Source organism: Schistocerca serialis, chromosome 2, assembly GCF_023864345.2.
Source record: "Schistocerca serialis cubense isolate TAMUIC-IGC-003099 chromosome 2, iqSchSeri2.2, whole genome shotgun sequence".
Classification (NCBI taxonomy): Eukaryota; Metazoa; Arthropoda; class Insecta; order Orthoptera; family Acrididae; genus Schistocerca; species Schistocerca serialis.
In genome coordinates this window covers 708,495,789-708,518,073 of record NC_064639.1, presented here as the reverse complement: position 1 = coordinate 708,518,073, position 22,285 = coordinate 708,495,789, and the positions used below count along the sequence as shown (strand labels likewise).

The 22,285-nt window shown below is 39.8% G+C and overlaps 1 protein-coding gene across 1 annotated transcript in view; it reads right to left on the bottom strand.

Moving 5' to 3' along the window:
• LOC126457877 (cytokine receptor-like factor 3) overlaps positions 1–22,137 on the bottom strand; it is a 139,140-nt gene extending 117,003 nt beyond the window's left edge. Inside the window, exon 1 of the mRNA XM_050094546.1 lies at positions 21,735–22,137. Coding sequence (XP_049950503.1) covers positions 21,735–21,848 — 114 coding nt within the window. The 5' untranslated portion in view covers positions 21,849–22,137. The remainder of the gene's footprint in view (positions 1–21,734) is intronic.
• Positions 22,138–22,285: the final 148 nt, after the last annotated feature.

Sequence of the window (22,285 nt, the reverse complement as noted above, 5' to 3'; positions counted from 1 at the left end):
GCCCTAAATACCAAACAAACAGTAACGTATCAACTTAACCTACCCTTTGAGATCCTACCCCCTGAAAAATTGGCCTATCTGAATAACACATTAGACCCCACATTTCTTGCTTCCTTAGATCAGATGTTAGCTGCACAAAATGAGCCCATATCAATAGAACCATCAATAGACCATGTGAAAAGGTATTGTACAGAACATCATCATTGTTGTTGTTGTGGTCTTCGGTCCAGAGACTGGTACGATGCAGCTCTCCACGCTACTCTATCCTGTGCAAGCTTCACCTCTCAGTACCTACTGCAACCTACACCCTTCTGAATCTGTTTAGTGTTTTCATCTCTTTGTGTCTCCCTCTACGATTTTTACCCTCCACGTTGCCCTCCAACACTAAACTGGTGATCCCTTGATGCCTCAGAATATGCCCTACCAACTAATCCATTCTTCTAGACAAGGTGTGCCACAAATTTCTCTTCTCTCCAATTATATTCAATAACTCCTCATTAGTTATGTGATCTACCCATCTAATCTTCAGCATTCTTCTGTCGCATCACATTTCGAAAGCTTCTATTCTCTTCTTGTCCAAACTATTTATCCGTGTATAACCTCCATACATGGCTACACTCCATACAAATACTTTCAGAAACGACTTCCTGACACTTAAATCTATACTCGACGTTAACAAATTTCTCTTCTTCAGACACACTTTCCTTGCCATTGCCAGTCTACTTAGACCATCATCAGTTATTTTGCTCCCCAAATAGCAAAACTCATTTACTACTTCAAGCATTTCATTTCCTAATCTAATCCCCACAGCATCACCCGATTTAATTCAACTACATTCCATTATCCTCATTTTGCTTTTGTTGATGTTCATCTTATATCCTCCTTTCAAGACACTGTCCATTCCGTTCAGCTGCTCTTACAGGTCCTTTGCTGTCTCTGACAGAATTACAATATCATCGGCAAATCTCAAAGTTTTTATTTTTTCTCCGTGGATTTTAATTCCTACTCCGAATTTCTCTTTTTTTTCCTTTACTGCTTGCTCAATATACAGGTTGAATAACACAGGGACAGGCTACAACACTGTCTCCCTTCCCAACCACTGCTTCCCTTTCATACCCCTCGACTCTTATAATTGCCATCTGGTTTCTGTACAAATTGTAAATAGCCTTTCGCTCCCAGTATTTTACCCCTACCACCTTCAGAATTTGAAAGAGAGTATTCCAGTCAACATTGTCAAAAGCTTTCTCTAAGTCTACAAATGCTAGAAAAGTAGGTTTGGCTTTTCTTAATCTTTCTTCTAAGATAAGTCGTAAGGTTAGTATTGCCTCACATGTTCCAGCATTTCTACGGAATCCAAACTGATCTTCCCTGAGGTTGGCTTCTACCAGTTTTTCCATTTGTCTGTACAGAATTCGTGTTAGTATCTTGCAGCCGTGACTTATTAAACTGATAGTTCGGTAATTTTCACATCTGTCAACACCTGCTTTCCTTGGGATTGGAATTATTATATTCTTCTTGAAGTCTGAGGGTATTTCGCCTGTCTCATACATCTTGCTCACTAGATTGTGGAGTTTTGTTACACCTGGCTCTCCCAAGGCTTACAGCAGTTCTAATGGAATGTTGTCTACTCCCGGGGCCTTGTTTCGACTTAGGTCTTTCAGTGCTCTGTCAAACTCTTCACACAGTATCATATCTCCGATTTCATCATTCTCTTCCAATTCCATAATATTGTCCTCAAGAACCTCGCCCTTGTATAGACCCTCTATATACTCCTTCCACCTTTCTGCTTTCCCTTCTTTGATTAGAACTGGGTTTGCATCTGAGCTCTTGATATTCATGCAAGTGGTTCTCTTTTCTCCAAAGGTCTCTTTAATTTTCCTGTAGGCAGTATCTATCTTATCCCTTGTGATATATGCCTCTACTTCCTTACATTTGGCCTCTAGCCATCCCCGCTTAACCATTTTGCACTTCCTGTCGATCTCATTTTTGAGACGTTTATATTCCTTTTTGCCTGCTTCATTTACTGCATTTTTGTATTTTCTCCTTTCATCAATTAAATTCAATATCTCTTCTGTTATCCAAGGATTTCTATTAGCTACTTGATCCTCTGCTGCCTTCACTATTCCATCTCTCAAAGCTACCCATTCTTTTTCTACTGTATTTCTTCATTCTTGTCAATTGTTCCCTAATGCTTTCCTGAAACACTCTACAACCTCTGGTTCTTTCAGTTTATCCAGGTCCCATCTCCTCAAATTCCCAACTTTTTGCAGTTTCTTCACTTTTAATCTACAGTTCATAACCAATAGATTGTGGTCAGAATCCACATCTGCCCCTGGAAATATCTTACAATTTAAAACCTGGTTCCTGAATGTCTGTCTTACCATTATATGATCTAACTGAGACCTTTCTGTATCTCTAGGCTTCTTCCATGTATACAACCTCCTTTCACGATTCTTGAACCAAGTGTTAGTTATGATTAAGTTATGCTCTATCCAAAATTCTACCAGGCGACTTCCTCTTTTATTCCTTACTCCCATTCCATATTCACCCACTATGTTTCCTTCTCTTCCTTTTCCTACTACCGAATTCCAGTCACCCATGACTATTATATTTTCATCTCCCTTCACTATATGAATAATTTCTTTTATCTCCTCACACATTTCTTCAATTTCTTCTTCATCTGCAGAGCTAGTTGGCATATAAACTTGTACTACTGTGGTAGGCGTGGGCTTCGTATCTATCATGGCCACAATAATGTGTTCCCTATGCTGTTTGTAGGAGCTTACCCGCATTCCTATTTTCCTATTCGTTATTAAACCTACTCCTGCATTACCCCTATTTGATTTTGTATTTATAACCCTGTATTCACCTGACCAGAAGTCTCGTCCCTCCTGCCACCGTACTTCACTAATTCCCACTGTATCTAACTTTAACCTATCCAATTCCCTTTTTAAATTTTCTAACCTACCTGCCCGATTAAGGGATCTGACATTCCATGCTCCGATCCATAGAATGCGTTTTCTTTCTCCTGATAACAATGTCCTCCTGAGTAGTCCCCACCCGGAGATCCAAATGGGGGACTATTTTATCTCCAGAATATTTTACCCAAGAGGACACCATCATCATTGAACCATACAGTAAAGCTGCATGCCCTCGGGAAAAATTACGGCTGTAGTTTCCCCTTCCTTTCACAGCCATTCGCAGTACCAACACAGCAGGGTTGTTTTGGTTAGTGTATAAGGCCAGATCAGTCAATCATCCAGGCTGTTGCCCCTGCAACTACTGGAAATGCTGCTGCCCCCCCTTCAGGAACCACACGTTTATCTGGCATCTCAACAGATACCCCTCCTTTGTGGTTGCACCTATGGGACAGCTATCTGTATTGCTGAGGCATGCAAGTCTCCCCACCAATGGCAAGGCCCATGGTTCATGGAACATCATCACCAACTTGTAATCGTACAAACCACAACCTCAGCTGCCTGCATAATGGGTATTGCTTACTACTATATCTGGGGTAGAGTTGCCCAAATTCCAACCTTCAGCCTCTGGGTTCCTACCAGTGACATTGGCACCAATGAAGATTTAAATGGTATAGCACAGTGTAAATCATAAATTGCAAGCTCTTTTATAGCACCTGGTAATAGTGAAAGAACAAGGAGACAGTAAATAATGTAAAGGAACATACTGACACTGATATTCTCTCAGAACTCAAGTAGGAGGTCACAAAGCTTATCAAAGGTATACATTTCGGTGCTCATGTTGCATTCAACTTTCAAACAGGAATTCAGGGGTTGGGTTCAGGTAAGGATGGAAGAATGCAATGAACCAAGCAATGCCAGTAGGGTAGAGCCAAGTTTCAGGCACTGACCACCGCAGCCACTGACCGCATGCCAACACAACAACTTCAGCAATGACGGGCCACCTCCATGCTCCAAACCACTTCCGCAAGGCAATGACAGTGACCACAGACATTGATGCTCAGCCTGAGTTGAACAATGCTGTGAAAATGATGATGTGCCCACAACGCAGCCACCCTGACTGCTTCTTGACTGCCCAGCCTCTTGGCAGCTCTGCCATTCTAAGGGGCTAGGCAAAGATACTTGAGGCAAATTCCAATTGGTAATCACAATGGGGTTAGGTGTCAGGGGACCTATGGCCCTAGTATGAAAAAAGAATCTGGCACGTTGTATGATTAGGTAATCAATAGATGGTGATTGTGGAAGTGAGCAAGTGTTGGTACTTCCCAAAATGAAGAGGGAAGACCCCACTTTGGCAAGGAGATTGTTTATAGGACTAGCCTGGAAGGTGCCAGTGGTCAGTCTTACTCCAAGTTGATGGACTGAGTCTAGTGATTTAAAAAGCTGATGTGCTGCTGAGCCACAGATCTGTCAACCATAGTCCAATCAGAATGAGCCCAGGGCCTGGTAAATATGGAGTACAATAGTGCAATCCACACACCAAGAAATGGGCGAGGATACACAAGCGTGTTAAGCCTTTGCATGCACCTGGTCTTTAGCTGGCAAATATGGGGGCAACCATGCCAGGTTTTTATCAAAGAAGAGTCCCAAAAATACCATCTGAGCAACAACAGCCAAGTGCTGGGTACACAAGTAGAGTTCTGAAGTGACATGAACTTTGGTACAACAACAGTGCATGATCTTCTCTGGAGAAAACTGGAAGCCTTGGCAAAGAGTCCAAGTGAAAGCCTTTCAGGTGGCTCCTTATGGCTGCTGTTGAGTTAAGGCTTCAGATTGGGAGCTATACCAAACACAAAAGTTATCAACATAAAGCACAGATGTAGCAACTAACCCATTTATGGTGATAAAGAGGAGAATAACACTCAGCATAGGGCCATGAGGGACACTGTTCTTTGGGCCCATGGGGAGCTGAACGATGTACCATCTCTAAGCTGAAGTGATTTGAAGGATAAAAACTGATAAATGAAAATTGGTATGGAGTCTCAAAAGTCCCAGTCGTGAATGGTGAGTAAACTGTGTAGTAACAAGCAGTGTCATACGCCTTATGTAAGTAATAAAAGACTGCAACGGCATTTAGAAAATGCCTGTTGGACTGCTGTTTCCAACTTAATCAGACGACTGGTTGTAGACCGTCCTACCGTGAAACCACCCTGATAAGGAGAAAAAAACAACCTGTGATTCAAGAACCAAGCATAATCATCTGGCTAACTTCCAGTTTGCAGAGCATATTGGTGAGGATAATCAGTCAGTGGCTGACAAGGGATGTTGAGTTTTTGCCTAGTTTAAGGATTGCAAAGATGACACTATCTCTATATTGCGAATGGAAGACTACTTCTAGACAGACATGGCTGAAGACCCTGAGTTGATGGAGTCTGTGAGTCAGATGTTGGATAATCAGATTTTGAATTGAATCTGGTCTTAGGCAAGAGATGATTCAACAGCCTTAAGCAACTGCCAGTCAGTGAAAGATTGATTATACAATTCAGCTTTATGGGGAATAGGAGAATGTCTTCAACTTGTCTTTTGTGTATTCTGAAGGTAGCCCGGGTATAAAGACAATAACGATACTGTCATAAAGTGGGTCATGAGGTGTTCAAAAACCAATGCATTAGTACAAATACCATGACAAAGAAGGAAACCCAGAACAGCTGTTGATCTTTGGTGGCCCATTAGACAACAGAGCTTGTCCCACACCTGGGATGATGAAGCGAATGTTTTCAAGAGGTGATGTAGCACTCCTAGTATTCCTCCTTAGTGCTTTTAATTAGATAACAAGACACTGCTTACAGTGTCTCAGGCAGGTAATGGCTGTCTGTGAAGGATGTTGCTTGAGATATCGCAGGGCCCTTCTAAGTCCTGGATAGCTGTTACAATTTTCCTTGGTCTATCATGCCAGTGAAGGGGGGCCTTCATAAAGGGCATAGCAGTTCTGTTACCAACGATTATTGCAGTGGAGACATCTCTGTCTACCTCCTCAGTACAGTCTGATGGAGAGGGGACAAAGATGACTGAAATCCGGAAGTGGGTACCTCATGGTATTTAAGTGCTCTGTTTGGTGGTTAATAGACACTGCAAGTGGTAATCACTGAGGTTGTTAGCACTTGCACTGCCTTCACTTCCTATGTAGTACTGAGGGCTATCCATTCTCTGATGACATCTGCTTGAAACATGTAAGGATTCTTTTGGGGCTGCTATGGTTCTGGCAGAAGGCACAGTGACCTCAAAAGGTTGGAGAATGATCAAATGTAAAATGTGTTTCTTGGTGCGCAGATCATGGAAGAAGAGGACGTTCATGGTTGCAGTTCTGGCTAGTGACAGTAATATCCACTGCAGTTCCATTGAATTATCATGTTTAGGATATACTGGTTAGGAGTGGAGGGGCCAAGGGTCACTCTTTTTCACTGGTAACTGACAAACTAAGGTTACATTTGCGGGGAAGGGGACAGTGATCTGACGCTTCTTGTGTCACTGGTGTATTCTTCATTTGAGGTTTCTTCTTTTTATCCTTAAAATACTTGGAAGAGCTTATTCACTGTGAGCAAAGAAATGGAGGATTCAGGCAACTCAGTGCCCTGCAGTCCATCACTCCTTCAGTCACAGGCAGATGTCTTGTTGCTAGTGTGAAGATTTCTGGGAGAGCATTCCCTAAAGGAAGCTCTGTCACTGGTAGACACCAGTGGATGATGCTGCACCTCTAGTTGGATGTGGGGAGTTGTAATCTCTGTACATGGTGCTGCAGGAACTACAAGATAGAGTGAGCCCTACTCCCACCATGAGCTAATTTACTTCCGCAACTGCCAGAACTCAACATTGAGGGAATGGAGAGAATAAGTACTCGAAGTACTGTCGATAACCTGGCCACAGTAGTGGAAAAGTTGCATACTGCTGGGACAAACCGTAGGTGATCATACATCTTCCAGGCTTCAAAATATGAGACGCATTTGGAGACCTTAAGTTCCTGGATTTTACATTCCTTGATTAAGCTAGCAGACTTTGGGAATCAAGGAGTGTGACTGTCTTTTCAATTGACATGATGCTAATGGCTCATATGTGGAGGTTTCATGAGATAGATGACTACGAGGTGTGGCTAGAAAAAAACCGGACTATTACTGGTGAAACAATAAATCGAATGCAATAAGGCTGAAAGTCGCGTGGCCTGTCACGTGACTCTCGCTCCGCCTACTGCTCGAGTTTCATCTGCCTCCTGCACTCAGTCTGGCCGTGGCGTCTGTTTTAAGTAGTTGACGTTTTGTCTGTGCGTCGGAAAATGTTGAGTGTACAGAAAGAACAGAGTGTTAACATCAAATTTTGTTTCAAACTAGGAAAATCTGCAAGTGAAACGTTTGTAATGTTACAACAAGTGTACGGCGATGATTGTTTATCGCGAACACAAGTGTTTGAGTGGTTTAAACGAGTTAAAGATGGCCGCGAAGACACCAGTGATGACACTCGCACTGGCAGACCATTGTCAGAAAAAATCGGTAAACTTGTTCGACAAGATCGCCGTTTAACAATCAGAGCAGTGTCTGAGTTAACAGGAGTTGACTTCTTGTCTTGTCGAACAAGTTTACCGATTTTTTCAATGTTTGCATCAGTTTTTGCTGACAATGGTCTGCCAGTGCGAGTGTCATCACTGGTGTCTTCGCGGCCATCTTTAAATTGTTTAAACCACTCAAACACTTGTGTTCGCGATAAACAATCATCGCCGTACACTTGCTGTAACATTACAAACGTTTCACTTGCAGATTTTCCTAGTTTGAAACAAAATTTGATGTTAACATGCTGTTCTTTCTGTACACTCAACATTTTCCGACGCACAGACAAAACGTCAACTACTTAAAACAGACGCCAGGAGGCAGATGAAACTCGAGCAGTAGGCGGAGCGAGAGTCACGTGACAGGCCACGCGACTTTCAGCCTTATTGCATTCGTTTTATTGTTTCACCTGTACTAGTCCGTTTTTTTTCTAGCCACACCTCGTACAGTCTCCATGAATTGGGTTGTTCATACACTGGGAAGACATGGCTGATGTGTCGGCATTTAAAGCACTGTCAACGGGTGTGGAAAATATGGCTTCACTTCACACTGGTAGACAGTGACCTTAACTTTCTCAGGAAGCGAATCCATAATAAAAGTGAGGATGAATGCTCCAGTGTCAATTTTGTTGCATGGGGGGTTTGACGTACGTGATGTATGAAGCAGACCGTTCGCTTCTCCAAGTTTTAGTGTAATTTCTCATCTATCTGCAGAATTACGTCCTCATGAGAAATTAAACCCTCACAATGTTCAGGTTTATATAGGGTGTTAAGGTGAAAGATATGTCACCAAGTTTCTTTCAAGAAATTAACACTCTGGACTGGATAGGAGACAATACTTATAATTACAACAGAACCACTTCATAGTTTACTGAGGAAGATTTCTCCAAATACAATTTTGATATTACAAGGCATGTTCAGATAGGAAGTGTACAGGACTTTTATATTAACTATTTTTGAAAGAAAATTACTGGAATTATTGATAACTTGTTGACTATTATTCCCCATAATTGCCATCCTGTTCACTTCATGTGGTGAGCCAGGATGCAAGCTCCTTTATATCCAGCTCATAGATCTCTCCCACCAGTTTATTCCCCCCACTTCAGAACCTCTTTCTGCACCTGCTCGATGGTTGAAAATTTAATTCCATATATGTGTGCCTTTAGAGAGGTGAAAAGGTAATAATCTGAAGGCACCAATTCAGGGGAACACTGGGGTGGTTTAAAACATCCCAACCAAATGAGTCCAGGCTAAGGCTTAAGCTTTGGAAAGGTGGGTATTGTTGTGCAACAAGCACACTCCTCTTGTCAGCATTCCCCTTCTTTTGTTTCGAATGTTCCTTTTGAGTTTTTTTAGAGTCTCACAATATCATTGTGCTTTGACGGTCTCCCCAAGGCAGAAATTCGACTGAAATGATGCCTTTTAGATAGCACAAGACTGCAGCCGTATTTTTTTGCCTAAAATTGTGGTTTTGAATTTTTTGGCAGATGCAGAACTTGTGTGACATCACAGTGACAACTGCCTTTTTATCAGGAATGTAATGAGCCATTCGAGCATCTTCAGTCACAATAGAGCACAGAAAATCCTCATCTTCCAGCCCAAGAAACTCACAGACACTACTAACCTGATTTTTTCTTGTGCTACTCTGTGAGCTGTTTTGGGACCCATCCTGCACACAATTTCTGGTATCCCAGTGTTTCTGTGAGTGTCTCATATAACAGAGTTATGGAGAGTTGCAGAAAAATCACAGAAATTTCATCCACTGTCAATTAGCGGTCTTCACAAACAGTTTCCTCAATTTTTTGCACCAACTTGTATGTCAAAATGGAAGTTCTCCCACTCCTATGCTCATAATTCCACTCCTATTTTTATCATGAACATTTGTTCTGCCTCCACTAAACTCCCACTACCACTTAAACACACACAGACTGTTCATAACACCTTCACTGCAAACCATTTTGGAATGTGAAAAAATTTCAGTAGGTGATATTCCTTCCACGAATAGGAAGCAGATGACAGCACATGACTCCCACTTGGCAGGATTTCTATCTTTCACGCAAGTGGACACTACAACATGAGTTTATGTACAATCATGTTACTGTGATCTGGGTGTGAACCAGGAACTAAGAGGAGTATGTTTCTACAGTTTGTTCAGTTTTACTTTCCTCCCATGGCATGGCCAAAAAAGGAAAAGTTCTTGGGGATATAATAATCAGAATTTAACAATATAATATAACCAGAATTTAAGCAGGCAAGTCTGTCAGGGATGACAGCCAGCATTTCACCAGATGGTAACTTTGGTCATTTCGTGACACCAAACTTCTGCTTTAATGCCTACTCTGGTCAAGAGCTCTCTCCATGGGCATCACCCAGCCTGAGCAACGGCCATCAGACTCTATGTCCACTGTTAACAGCTCAGCCATCAATAGTACAGTCTCTACTTAGGCACTGTTTGGGTACCTTATGACCTGCCATAATGACTGTCTATCAGGCTGTGTAAGGGGTGCCTTTTCCAGCACAGCTTGCTGTTCTCTTAAAATTTTTGAGGAAAAACTTGGATGTGAGTCCACTGAAATGAAAATGGGGAAGAAATGAGAGATGAACCATAATCAGTGTCCTAATGACTAGTATGAGAAAAGATAGTCAGAGAGCAAGAGTGCAGTGCAGGGAAGGAAGAAGTTCTGCAACTGCTCAGGACCCCATGTTGTCATGCACATACTAACAAGTGAGTTGTGAGCCCCCCAGGAATAACTGAAGTATTAGTCTCAACTATGACTTATTTTAATAGCTCTGTGATGACAGAAGGCTAAATCTTGAATGCCATTGGAGGTCACTTGTCTCAGTCTTCTGGGCCCCTATGGAGACTACTAGTGTGCTTGGCACTTCCAGAAATCCTCATAATGGTCTCCCACATTAATGTGGACTCTGCTGATTGGCTGTGTTCAGAAACAGATGCCACAACTCATCTTACACTCATGAGTAATTTGTCAGTATTTGGCCCATTCTAGGCTGTATTCCTATCTGCAGTGGTCAGCATTTTAAACTTCAGAGTTGGACGCCCGCTCTACATTACAAGGCAGAAATCCTCACATAATCAATGGACAAGCAGTCTTCATATACGAGCTGAATACACTGGAATGGCTGCATCAGCAGCTAGATGGATCACAATCATAAAATAATCTCAGAATGAGATTTTCATTCTGCAGCAGTGTGTGCGTAGATATGAAACTTCCTGGCAGATTAAAACTGTGTGCCAGACAGAGACTCGAACTCTGGACCTTTGTCTATCATAGGAGTGCTTCTGTGAAGTTTGGAAGGTAGGAGATGAGGTACTGGTGGAATTAAAGTTATGAGCATGGGCTGTGCGTCGTGCTTGAGCAGCTCAGATGGTAGAGCTGTTGCCCGTGATAGGCAAAGGTCCCGAGTTCGAGTCTCGGTCTAGCACACAGCTTTAATCTGCCAGGAAGCTTTATAAAGTAACCTGTCCATTACTGAACACTTCCCCAATATTCAAACACAGACAATTGGCTGTACTGTGTCTAACTGTTCCAGCTAAGGATTCATTATGACATTATGACAGAGTCTTCTAAGCACTGTCGGATCTGCTAAATGTGTCCAGTTGGGAACTGTAAGGCACTGTTCCTCTACCTGTACAAGACTCTCAACACCTGGACAAGTTTGTCACAGAGCGCCACAGTGTCATGTGTATTAAAATACATATACAGGAAGAAAGGCTGGAAGAGATCTTCTTCTTCCTCTTCTTCAGCACTACAGCCTTTGGCGAGCCTTGGCTCCTTCAGCTATTTGCCTCCATGCTTCCCAGTTTTTGCAGCTCTTTTCCATCCGCGACTCCCATGCTGGTGAGATGATCCATTACATCATCTGTCCACTTCGTTTTAGGTCTCCTTTTCTGTATAGCAGCATGTATTACACCTTTCATCATTTACTTTTGTACAAATTTTATCATGTCTTTTCCTTGTATTAATGCTTCTAGTTCAACATTATAGAGTATCCTCCAGCCTTCTTCCTCCCTTATTGGGCCACAAATTCTATGTAGTACTTTTTGATCAAAAGTTCTAAGAGTATTTTTGTCATCTTCTGTCAGTGTTCATACTTCTAACCACATGTGACTAGTAGTTGAACTAGGGAGTTATATATTAGAAGCTTTGTTCTTCTTGTAACAAGGGTGTTTCTGGAGAGTTGTAAATTTGTGAAGTAAACTATGTTCCAACTAGCTTTTCCAATACTATATTATCATTTGATATTAAGGCTCCCAAGTAACTAAAAGAGGACACTCTGTTGAAGCATTTCCTATTTACATTTAGATCTTTAGGGCTCTTCTGGGCTCAGTGTGAAATTAGCACATATTTTGTTTTATTTTCATTTACTAAGAGGCTGATTTTTTATGCTTCTTTTCCCATTATCGGGTAGGTTTCTTTAATTGTGTTGGCAACTTCTCCGTAATATTGCAATTTCATGGCATTACATATACATCTGATTAGTTTTCATAAATATGGTGCTTATTTTATTGATCTTATTTACTATGCTGTACAAGGTGTAATGATTCGAGAATTTCTTGTAAATTCTAGAACCACTCAGCCTTCTACCATCTCAAACACACGATATTCTATATACGAGTGTGGGATGGTAAAATCCTACCTACTGCACGTCACATGTTTGTGTGTGCAAGTTTGAAGTCAGTCACCAGAAGAAAGCAGATGCGGCAGTCGAACGGCACCGACAAGTACTTGTCGGCAATCCATAGCTGTTTTAGAGGAAGAACCATGTAGTTTTTATGCAGCTCTGTGTCTATTGTGCCATTGACTATTGTTATGTGAAAGAAGAACAGCTGAAAAAGTAATCTTGAAAATTCTTCATCCAGCCTTGTTAGAGGCAAGACCTATTTTATGATTCATATGAAGTAGAGTCATGGTTACTAAGCCGACTCTTTTATAAATGTAATTAAATTTGTTTCTAATGTTGGACAGAGCGAGTGACTTACTAGAAGTCATATATGTATGTGGAAAGTGAGAATTTTATTATGTATGGAGTTCAAATATACTGTTGGTTGATGAAAAGTAAAGTTTTTGTATCTACTTATTTCACAAGTGGAGGGAGAAGCTTAAATATTCCTGTACCTAGCATCATTCTACGGGGAAGAAGTCAAGAGAGTTTTCCAGCATCCAGCTAGCCAGCCAAGAAGATCGGTTGCGAATCTCGAGTAAATCACCTTGTATAAAAGAAGTGGGAAGTTTGTACGTCTACTTCACACTTTAAATCGGCTTCAAATATGTTATAACGTGTTGACCTGTGTACAAGGACCCAAGAAAACGGAAATTTTAAGTAAAACACTAGAGAAAAAGTTGTTACGTGTTGCCCTAGCAACCAAACATAATACGACAAGGGATTTACTCTCAGACATTGGAATACATTTAAGTATTCAATGAAGCAAAATTTAATGAAAAATGGTAAAGACATGGAAAATTCACAACTATAAAACAGTAAAGAAGATTTTGACAATTTGTCTAATAAGAAATACGCATAGAACACTTCAACCAAGAAAATCCAGTACGGGGAGTATACAGCTCTCACACACAGCGTGGGGACGCAGACACGGAAACTAACCTACATCCGAAGCTGCCGGCACCAGCTGCTGTTCACTGGTGCTGACCTGCCTCTACATTCGCTCACCTATGCAACGAGATTTCTACACTGGATGAAAGTGAAACAAAACTTCATTACTTTAGTACGAACTGGTACATACTGTTGAGTGAACCTTTATTTGTGTAATTATCATATTTAAAGTTAGTTTTAAATGATTACGAGAGCTAAAGCATTTAAAAGTATGGAAAATTTACAACTTGGAGAAACTCAAGACCCAGCTATGGCTATGAGAGTTACCAAAGAAACACCTGAACGGGCTGAGTTGGTAAATTTAATCAAAGCTCAAAGTTCAACTCTAAGTAAAAAACTAGTCTTGGTAAATTCTCAATTAAGTACCCAAGGTGAAGCTTTAAATAGTCAAGTGACAAATCTAGGTTTGCTAAATGCCAAAGTCAACTCGCAAAGCAAAGAATTTAGTAATCTATGCGAAGGCATGGGTGCTCTTAAAATTGAATTTGACGCCTTAAATAGTCGAGTAGAGAATTTAAAAATAGATTTCAAGAATGAATCGACTAATTCCTAAACCATTCATGTAAAGCAAATGTTTACTGACTTTAGTCAGAAACAGAATGACAATTTCCAAGATTTACCAAAAAGCTTAGAATTCAACATTAAGGACAGATGTAATAACGTGGAATCCAAAGTTAACGAAAAGTTAGGATCTTTTGAAAATGTGTACAATATTCAATTTAATGCTGTAAAGCAGGGATTGAATACTTTGAAAGAGAGTGTAGACAAGAATAATGAATTAATACCAATTAGTCAATCGCACATTACAGGTGTCAGTACACGAGCAGATAATGCAAAGAGAAATTTCAAAAAGAAAATAATGAACTCTGATGTCATAAATGTAAGTAGTTTGGAGAAACAATTTGAAGAAATTATATATCGAAAAGTTACCGAAAGAATAACCTCTCGAAATGTATCGCCTATTCTGTCTTCCGAACTGAGTGGTACCAGGAAGGGTATAGGTGGCTTGTGGAGAGAACTCAAGCTTGTCCTGGATAAAGTAGCAAAAAGGGTAACGTCACCTAAGGTGGTGTTAACCAGTGAAGCTGTGACTGATTTACAGTGGGGGGGGGGGGGGGGGGGGGGCTAGTTCAGGGTTAACAAGACAATTCCCTAAATTTAAGCCGGACGGAGATGTACATCCGACCCATTTCTTAAAAAGGTTTAACCAAGCATTATCAAAAAATTGAGGAGATTACAAGAAGAAGATCGAATTTGCAGTGGGGTACATTCTAGGGGAAGCCTCAGAATGGGGAATAGTAAATATTGGGAATTTTTCTTCTTGGGAGCACTTTCAAAAGAAATTTAAAGAAAATTACTGGTCTGCCGGGGCACAAGAAAAGTTAATATCAGATCCATGGAACCTGGGCAGACACACCTATCCCCTAGGGACGTTAACATTCTGAGTTTACGGGCGGATTGACGACAGCTGGATCCCAAGCTGTTTTCGGCGTTTCTTTCAAAATAGTCCTCCTGCACCGAATGCCTTTAAAATCTTAAACTATTCTGTCATCTATCCTTTAAAATTTAGAACTATCCTGGAGTCTTATTGCTTAGAAAACAGAATATGACTATAAAACAGAACAACTTAAGAAAATCACCAAAAAGAAGTGATATCCAGACAAAATAAGCCGAATAGATTATTATATTTATGGATAATGTAATGTGATGTTGCTAGTTAAACAACTGTGATATCGAAATGTATAGCTTTTTTATTTTGTATAGAATATTTTATACCTTTAATGAGATGTGGTATAGATGGGATGGTTTGTATAAATTTTGAAAGGGGTGGGTATTGTAGATAAGAGCACGATTTACATGAACAGATAAATCATGATTAACACAAACACACAGCACACATTTCAAACAACCGTCACAAACAAGGGTACATGATTCTCCACCATTTGCCGTTTCCATAGGGTGGCTAGAATTTCCTGGGGGACCTCGACGGTGAAGGTGGGACAAGTCCGTTCTGTAGGAGACGATTTAACACCAAACCTCCTCCAGCGTCTCACTCAAGTACCTGAGAGGTATCTTCTTTCTCTTCTTCGATCCTAGCATCCACATCTATCTTTTCCTTTCTTACTTCTCATTTGAGGACCTGTCTATTTTTTCCCTCTTTCCATATTCATAAACTTCAATCACTGAAGTCCTTCCTTATTTCCATGGTCTCTAATAATCTACATCTTATCTTTAGATAAGAGGGCTGAAGAATCAGACTGCATGAACACACATCCACATATAAACAAGGATACACTTAGACACAAATATACAATTACAGACTAGAAAGCCTGTCACAATATGTGAACGGCCAAGTGTTGTAGGGGAAAATGTGGGTAGGTCTAGAAATATGCACACATATATAGGAAGCTATGAAGGTTCTACAGCAAATATACAGAAGAAAAGGTGTATATAAACTAAGAAAGAGGCATGAACAAAGAGAGAAAACGAAAGCTGGAGAGAATGTTAATCATGATGATCAATAAGAAATGTCAGTATAATAAATAGTCCAATGAATTGAAGGATAGTGGGACATAAATAGTATATGTTGACATAGTATCTATTGAAAGTATAGAAGTTCATAAGTAGAGGAGGACTCTAGGGAGTAAATGATGTATTAAAGAATAAATGTGAGGCTTAAGATAGAGTTATATCTTTACCAGAAAATACTTAATTATGTTATACATAGAAATGTGTACTAGGGTAATGAACCGTGAGGCCTACTCAGAAAGGATAAGGGGAACATACCAAGCATTCACTAAGTATATAGGGCAGGCATACCCACGTGGAGGTAGGACGACCTGTGGGGGAAAAAAGGGGGGGGGGGGCTGTTTTATAAGGAGTGTAACTACCAGAATGGAAAGAGGAAGTGCTCTCATAAGGTCAACCCACAAGTAAGAATAGGTGCTGGTCCTAGGAGAAGGGAACAGTATCGTTACAAAAGTTACAAATTTTATAGGAATTATTCTGGACAGTATAAATTCTATGAACGACTAGCATTATTATGTTTTGTAGAAGTAAATGAGTATCAAAAGAACACTTTTATTTCACCCAGAGTTCCTCCAAGCTACATCTAATGAAACTAGTACATACTAGGAAAAAGGTAGTACAAAAAGGTAAGAATGGAAAATAGATTACTCATGCATCATAAACACCTGAAGCTTTCGAATGAAAAAGAAAATAAAGAAAAGAGATAAACTCCTCACAATTCCTCAACATTAGAAAAGCTGACTCAAACCTTGAGTGAATGCTCATGTCTTAATGTTAACGTAAAATAAGAAAAGAATAGAGAAACAACGAGAGAAAGATTGTTGTTATAGAGAGGAGAGATACGTATACAAACCTATGTAAAAAAAAAGTATATTGTTAAAATATGAAATGTTATTATGAATCATATCACATGTTCGATCTGAGAGGGGTGGGGGAGCGATATGTAGCGATTCGATAATTTCTGTGTAAATTCTAGAACCACTCAGCTTTCTACCATCTCCAACACACGATATTCTAGATACGAGAGTGGGATGGTAAAATCCTACCTTCTGTGCGTGAAATGTTTGTGTGTGCATCTTTAAAGTCAGTCGCAAGAAGAAAGTAGACGCGCCGGTTGAACAGCACCGACAAGTACTTGTCGGGCAATCCATAGATGTTTTAGAGGAAGAACTATGGAGTTTTTAAGCAGCTCTGTGTCTATTGCATCACTGACTATTGTTATGTGAAAGAAGAACAGTTGAAAAAGTAATCTTGAAAAACTCTTAAGCCAGCCTTGTTAAAGGCAAGACCTATTTTATGATTCATGTGAAGTAGAGTCATGGTTATTACGTCAACTCTTTTATAAATGTAATTAAATTTGTTTCTAACGTCGGATGGAGCGAATGACTTACTGGAAGTCATATGTATGTGGAAAGAGACAATTTCATTCTGTATGGAGTTCAAATATACCAGTGGTTGACGAAAAGTAAAGTTTGCTTATCTACTTATTTCACAAGTAGAGAGCGAGGTTTAAATATTCCCATACCTAGTGTCATTCTACGGAGAAGAAGTCCAGCAGCCCAGCTAGCCAGCCAAGAAGATCGGCTGTGAATCTCAAGTAAGTCACCCCATATAAAAGAAGTGGGAAGTTTGTATGTCATATGTTAGTATGGCATCCAAAACGTAAGAAGGGCTATATTGAAGACAGTGAAGAAACTATCACATTGCTTCGCCCCTTTATTGAAGACAAAGCTTTCACTTGTCATGTTAGCTATTTTTACTTTAGCTCGTTTGTCACTGTCAATTTTGATTACATTTATTAGCTTGGCACATATAATAGCTTCCCTCAGCACTCTTGTGTATTTCTTGCGAGTTTATGCTGCCGAATACTTGTTTGAAAGAAATGAACAGGAAATGCAGATCTATATTATGTTCACAGAATTTTTCCATCATTTGTCTTATCACAAATATTTGATTAGTTGTTCCTCTGTCTGGCCTAACACCACACTATTGCCAAAGTATGCTTTCTGCGCACTTTTCATTCAGAATACTCGTTAACAACTTATAAGTCAGGCTAACAATGTTATACCTATGTAATTTTCACATGCTGTTCTATCTCCTTTCTTATAAATGGGGATTACTATTCCTGTTTTTCAGTTATCCTGCATGGTTTTAGTTTACCATATGTCTGACATTAGTATGCACAGCTCATTTACTAAGCACTTCCACCACATTTTCTTAATACAGAGCTGTCATCACCAGGGGCTTGAATGTGTTTCATCTTATGGGTATTCAGAGGAACCTCTTGCAGCATTGGATTTCTTACATCATTTTTGCTTCTAGCTTCCTTTTTCTTCCTGTGGGCCTGTCTATTCTTCTCCTAAGCTGTTACTTAGTGCATCTTTGAAGGACTCTGCCCACAACCTTATCTTTTTCCCATCTACATTCGAGCATGCCTTTATTTTTGGCTCACATACACTACTTACTTTCCTTAAAGCATTATGGGACTTTCGTATTTCACTCTGTTTCTTTAGCTCTTCTAATTCTTGGAATTTGTTCTTGGTCCACTCTGTTTTTTTTTTTTTTCCTTGCACAGTCTGTTAACTCTTTTACTTTATTCTCTATATTGCTCCATGTTATTTCTTGTTTTTCTTTGTAACAATTCCATTCTTCCTCTATTCTTTTTTCTCTATTGCTAACCTGCAATTTTCTCCAAACTATTTTTAGATTCTTCTATTTCTCCTCACACCCATTATTTCTTCTTATTAATGGCTTTTTCAATCCTGCTCCACCTCTGAACTACTCCTGCTGGTGGCACTTCATTACTCAGGTTCCCACTTACTGTTAGTACATATTTTTTCATTTGAATAGGAATTTTAAGTCTGCCTAGATCCCAATTCATCCTATTTTTCTGTTCTACTGCTATTTACCAGTGATAGTTTCTCTCTCAAGACTGATTTTGTCACATAGTGATACGAGTCACATTTGGTCCACAGCAGCTCTGTACATCTACGAGGGTTGGAACTTAAATAGAGGCAACTATTTATTCACAACCGATAGAAAAAAGTTACAGGTTTGCTACTGTTACTGTCCTTCAAAGTAGTCACAGCGTTGTGTAGAACCCATTGCCAGTGATGTGGAAGGCGTAGTATACCATTAGCAGAGCCTGTTCTGTTGATGGTGCAAATGGAGCGGTCCACTGCCGGTCGAATCTATGGAACAGTTCTGAAGAGAATGCCACCGTCAATGCACAGTATTAATGCTCGTTTTTGGAGCATCACCTGCTAGCAGCTTTGCGAAAGAAGCAGCGACACTTACTGCACAACCCACCGATCATTTTGCACAACAATGTGCAGGCGCATACAGCGCAAGCTGTCGCTGCTCTGTTCGGTCGATGGGACTGGGAAGTACTGCACCATCCACCATGTTCCCAAGAGTTAAGTCCTTGTGACTTTGATTTGATTCTGAAGATGAAGGAACCACTTTGTGGCATTCACTTCAGAACTGTTCCAGAGATTCGACAGGCAGTAGACCGCTGCATTCGCATCATCAACAGAACAGGCTCTGCTAAAGGTATACTATGCCTTCCACATCGCTGGCAATGGTTTCTACACAAAACTGGTGACTACTTTGAAGGACAGTAACAGGTACAAACATGTAACTCTTTTCTATCGGTTGTGAATAAATAGTTGCCACTATTTAAGTTCCAACCCACATATAATCGAGATGGAGTGGTGGACATTCACTAAAATATAGTCAATCTGGCTGATGATTCCATTGACTGCTAACTTTCACGTACCCTGACGAATCTTTTCAAGTGGAAAACAAGTGCTCTTAATCATCATATTATTCCCTTCTGTGAAATGACACAGTAGATATATATTTTCATTGTTTTCTTTGTGCAATGCATGTTTTCTAAAGACTCTGTGTTGATGCTCATTCCTCACAATTTTTGGGTTAAAATCTCCCACTGCTAGTATCAAGTCATACTTGGGCACTGAGCAACATATTTTTTCAAAATCTTGATAGAATTGTTCTTTTGTTACATCCTCCTTTCCTTCTGTTGGTGCATGTGTATCAATATGCTCCTAAATTCTCCTCTTATTCTTATTCTGCAAATGCTTTCATTAATATGTTCAAAAGTCTAATAAGCTTTCACTAGCATTCCTGGTTATTATAAACACAGTACCAAATTGGTCAGTTCTTTCCTCTGGCCCACTATATAGCGATGAGTACTCACGTGTGCCAATCTGCCCATTTCCTTGCCATCTTATTTCCTGTAGCCCTGCAATACTATTCTTGAATTTTAAGATTTCATTGACCATTTCTTCCACTTTTCCAGGCTAAAGCTTCGTCCTTACATTCCCTGTTGCTATTGTCGAATCATTTATATGTTTCCTTTGATGGGAATGTGATAAGTATTTTCCTTCCAGTATCTGATGCATATATTCCCAGTTGCCTTTCTTTACAGTATGGGGTTATCAGCCCCATACCCAACCCCAGCCTAGAGGACCACGATTTGCATAAGATTTCCTCCTTTGGGGAAACTAAGCTTCACCACAACCCTAGAGCCCTCCTAACCCTATGTTATGGGACACACTTTGTCTGACTCATCTGACAAGACCACTCTACCTTCAGTCACCCTGCCAGTAGCTACCTACTGCTGGCACAGTCTTTGATTTAAAAGCCTGCCCAGCACTGAAGGTGCTTTCAATAAGTTGGAGTCCCCTGGAAGGGGATGAATAAATAAAAATAAATTAAATGTATAAGGAGTGTCATCCATTATGAACACATCGGACAAGGCTATATTCAGTATGTTACCAGAACCATTATTTCATCAAATTGCAACCAAACTGTCACTTTAGAACCCAATTTAAGCCTCAGTCCAAACACCGAGCAGTATGTCATCACAATATAGAGTACAGAGGAGGTGTGAGAAGCAGCAGCATAGTATCAATTTTATAACTATCCATATGTGTTTATGAAGCTGAACAATATGCAATAAAAAACAGATTGAAAATGGAAGATATAAAAAATGGTAGTAGCAGAGGTTAGCAAACTGACTATAAGTAATTGAAATATGTAATATACACAGACGATAACAAAGAAGGCAACATAAGTTGTAAATTAGCTATAAAACCACAAAAGTTAGAAAGTCATACACAGCCAATAACAATACTTGACAGTAATAAGAGACGTACGCAGCAGGACAAACAATGATGGCGTTTAAAACTCGGACATACAAAATACATTTATCAATTAATTGCCAAAACCATTAATTAAACAAGATTACAATAAAAAGGAACACTTCAGGAAGTGGGGGCTAAAGTGTACAGTCGTAACATCATTTACTTCAAATATGAAGATACAAACGACAAGGATGCTGTTCGACATGTCATAATCATTGCGTCCTGTAACAATGGCATTCTGATGATAGGCCTAACTCATAATATTGTCTGAAAGATGTGTCACCACTTCCACACCTCACTATGATATAATACAAACAGCAGCTTAAAAATTTTGCCAGCAATTACACATATAGAGCATAGCAAATAAATCTTGCAACAAAAACTGTCATTTCAAGGAATGTATCACAACACCGATGTGCAAAGGAGGCATAATGCACACATTTTATGTTGTGGTCCTAATGGAATGAAAACCTATTTTACAGAACCCGAGAAGGTACTAAGACTTCACTGTAAACTAAAAACCACTAACAATAAATGAGAATAAATATGCTAAAGAGAAGATAGCCTGTCTGATTTTTGTAAGTAAATGATTTCCTCTGAAGCCCAACGCAGGGAATGTTTCTCTATGATGTGTTAATTGCTGTTTCAATATCGAGAAATTTTCGTGCAATTACCAATATCCACAGCGTAAAATCACACTAATTACTCACACATACTCTAATTAGCCTAAAGTATTCTTGGTTTCCTTACAAAATGCTATGTACAGTTAAATATACGTTTCATAGAAAGCTTGGGATCAGAGTGACAGAGGAATGGTTATTTTGCAGGTCTGTTGTTGAGTGAGCCAGCGTGAAAAGTCATTTATTTGCTAATCTGAGAAAATGTTCATACTTGATGTTCCGCTTCAGTAAGGGTTTTCAGTAGATCTTCCAGTTTTTGGACATATTCTTCCGCAGCATCAACAGCTTCGACAACTGCACGACTATCTGCCTTGGTGTGTTCCATCTCAATTTAAAAATAATAATAATAATAAAATAATCAATGAATGTTGAACAATTTAATGAACATAATGCCACGCCTTCAGAAAGGTTTAATTTCCGGTACCCCGAATGAGCGGGCACAGTAACAATACACCAACATACTCATGATTTCAAACCTCACAAAGCTTATCATATCGTGATTGGTACCAATACGTAAGGCATAACCAAACTCCTTATTTTTCAACAAGTTCAAATGTCCCTCAGAAATCGTCACAGACACTGGCAAGTGGCAACTGCTTTTACTAGATGGTTGACGTCAACGATTTGCTTAAAACAGAGTAACTACTAATTAGAAGAAAAATAAATTTTAAGCAAATACCACGGCAACATAATAATGGATTTTCAAACGTGTTAATGATTACATTAAATTTACAAAAATTATTCTTTGGAGCGTTAACAAAC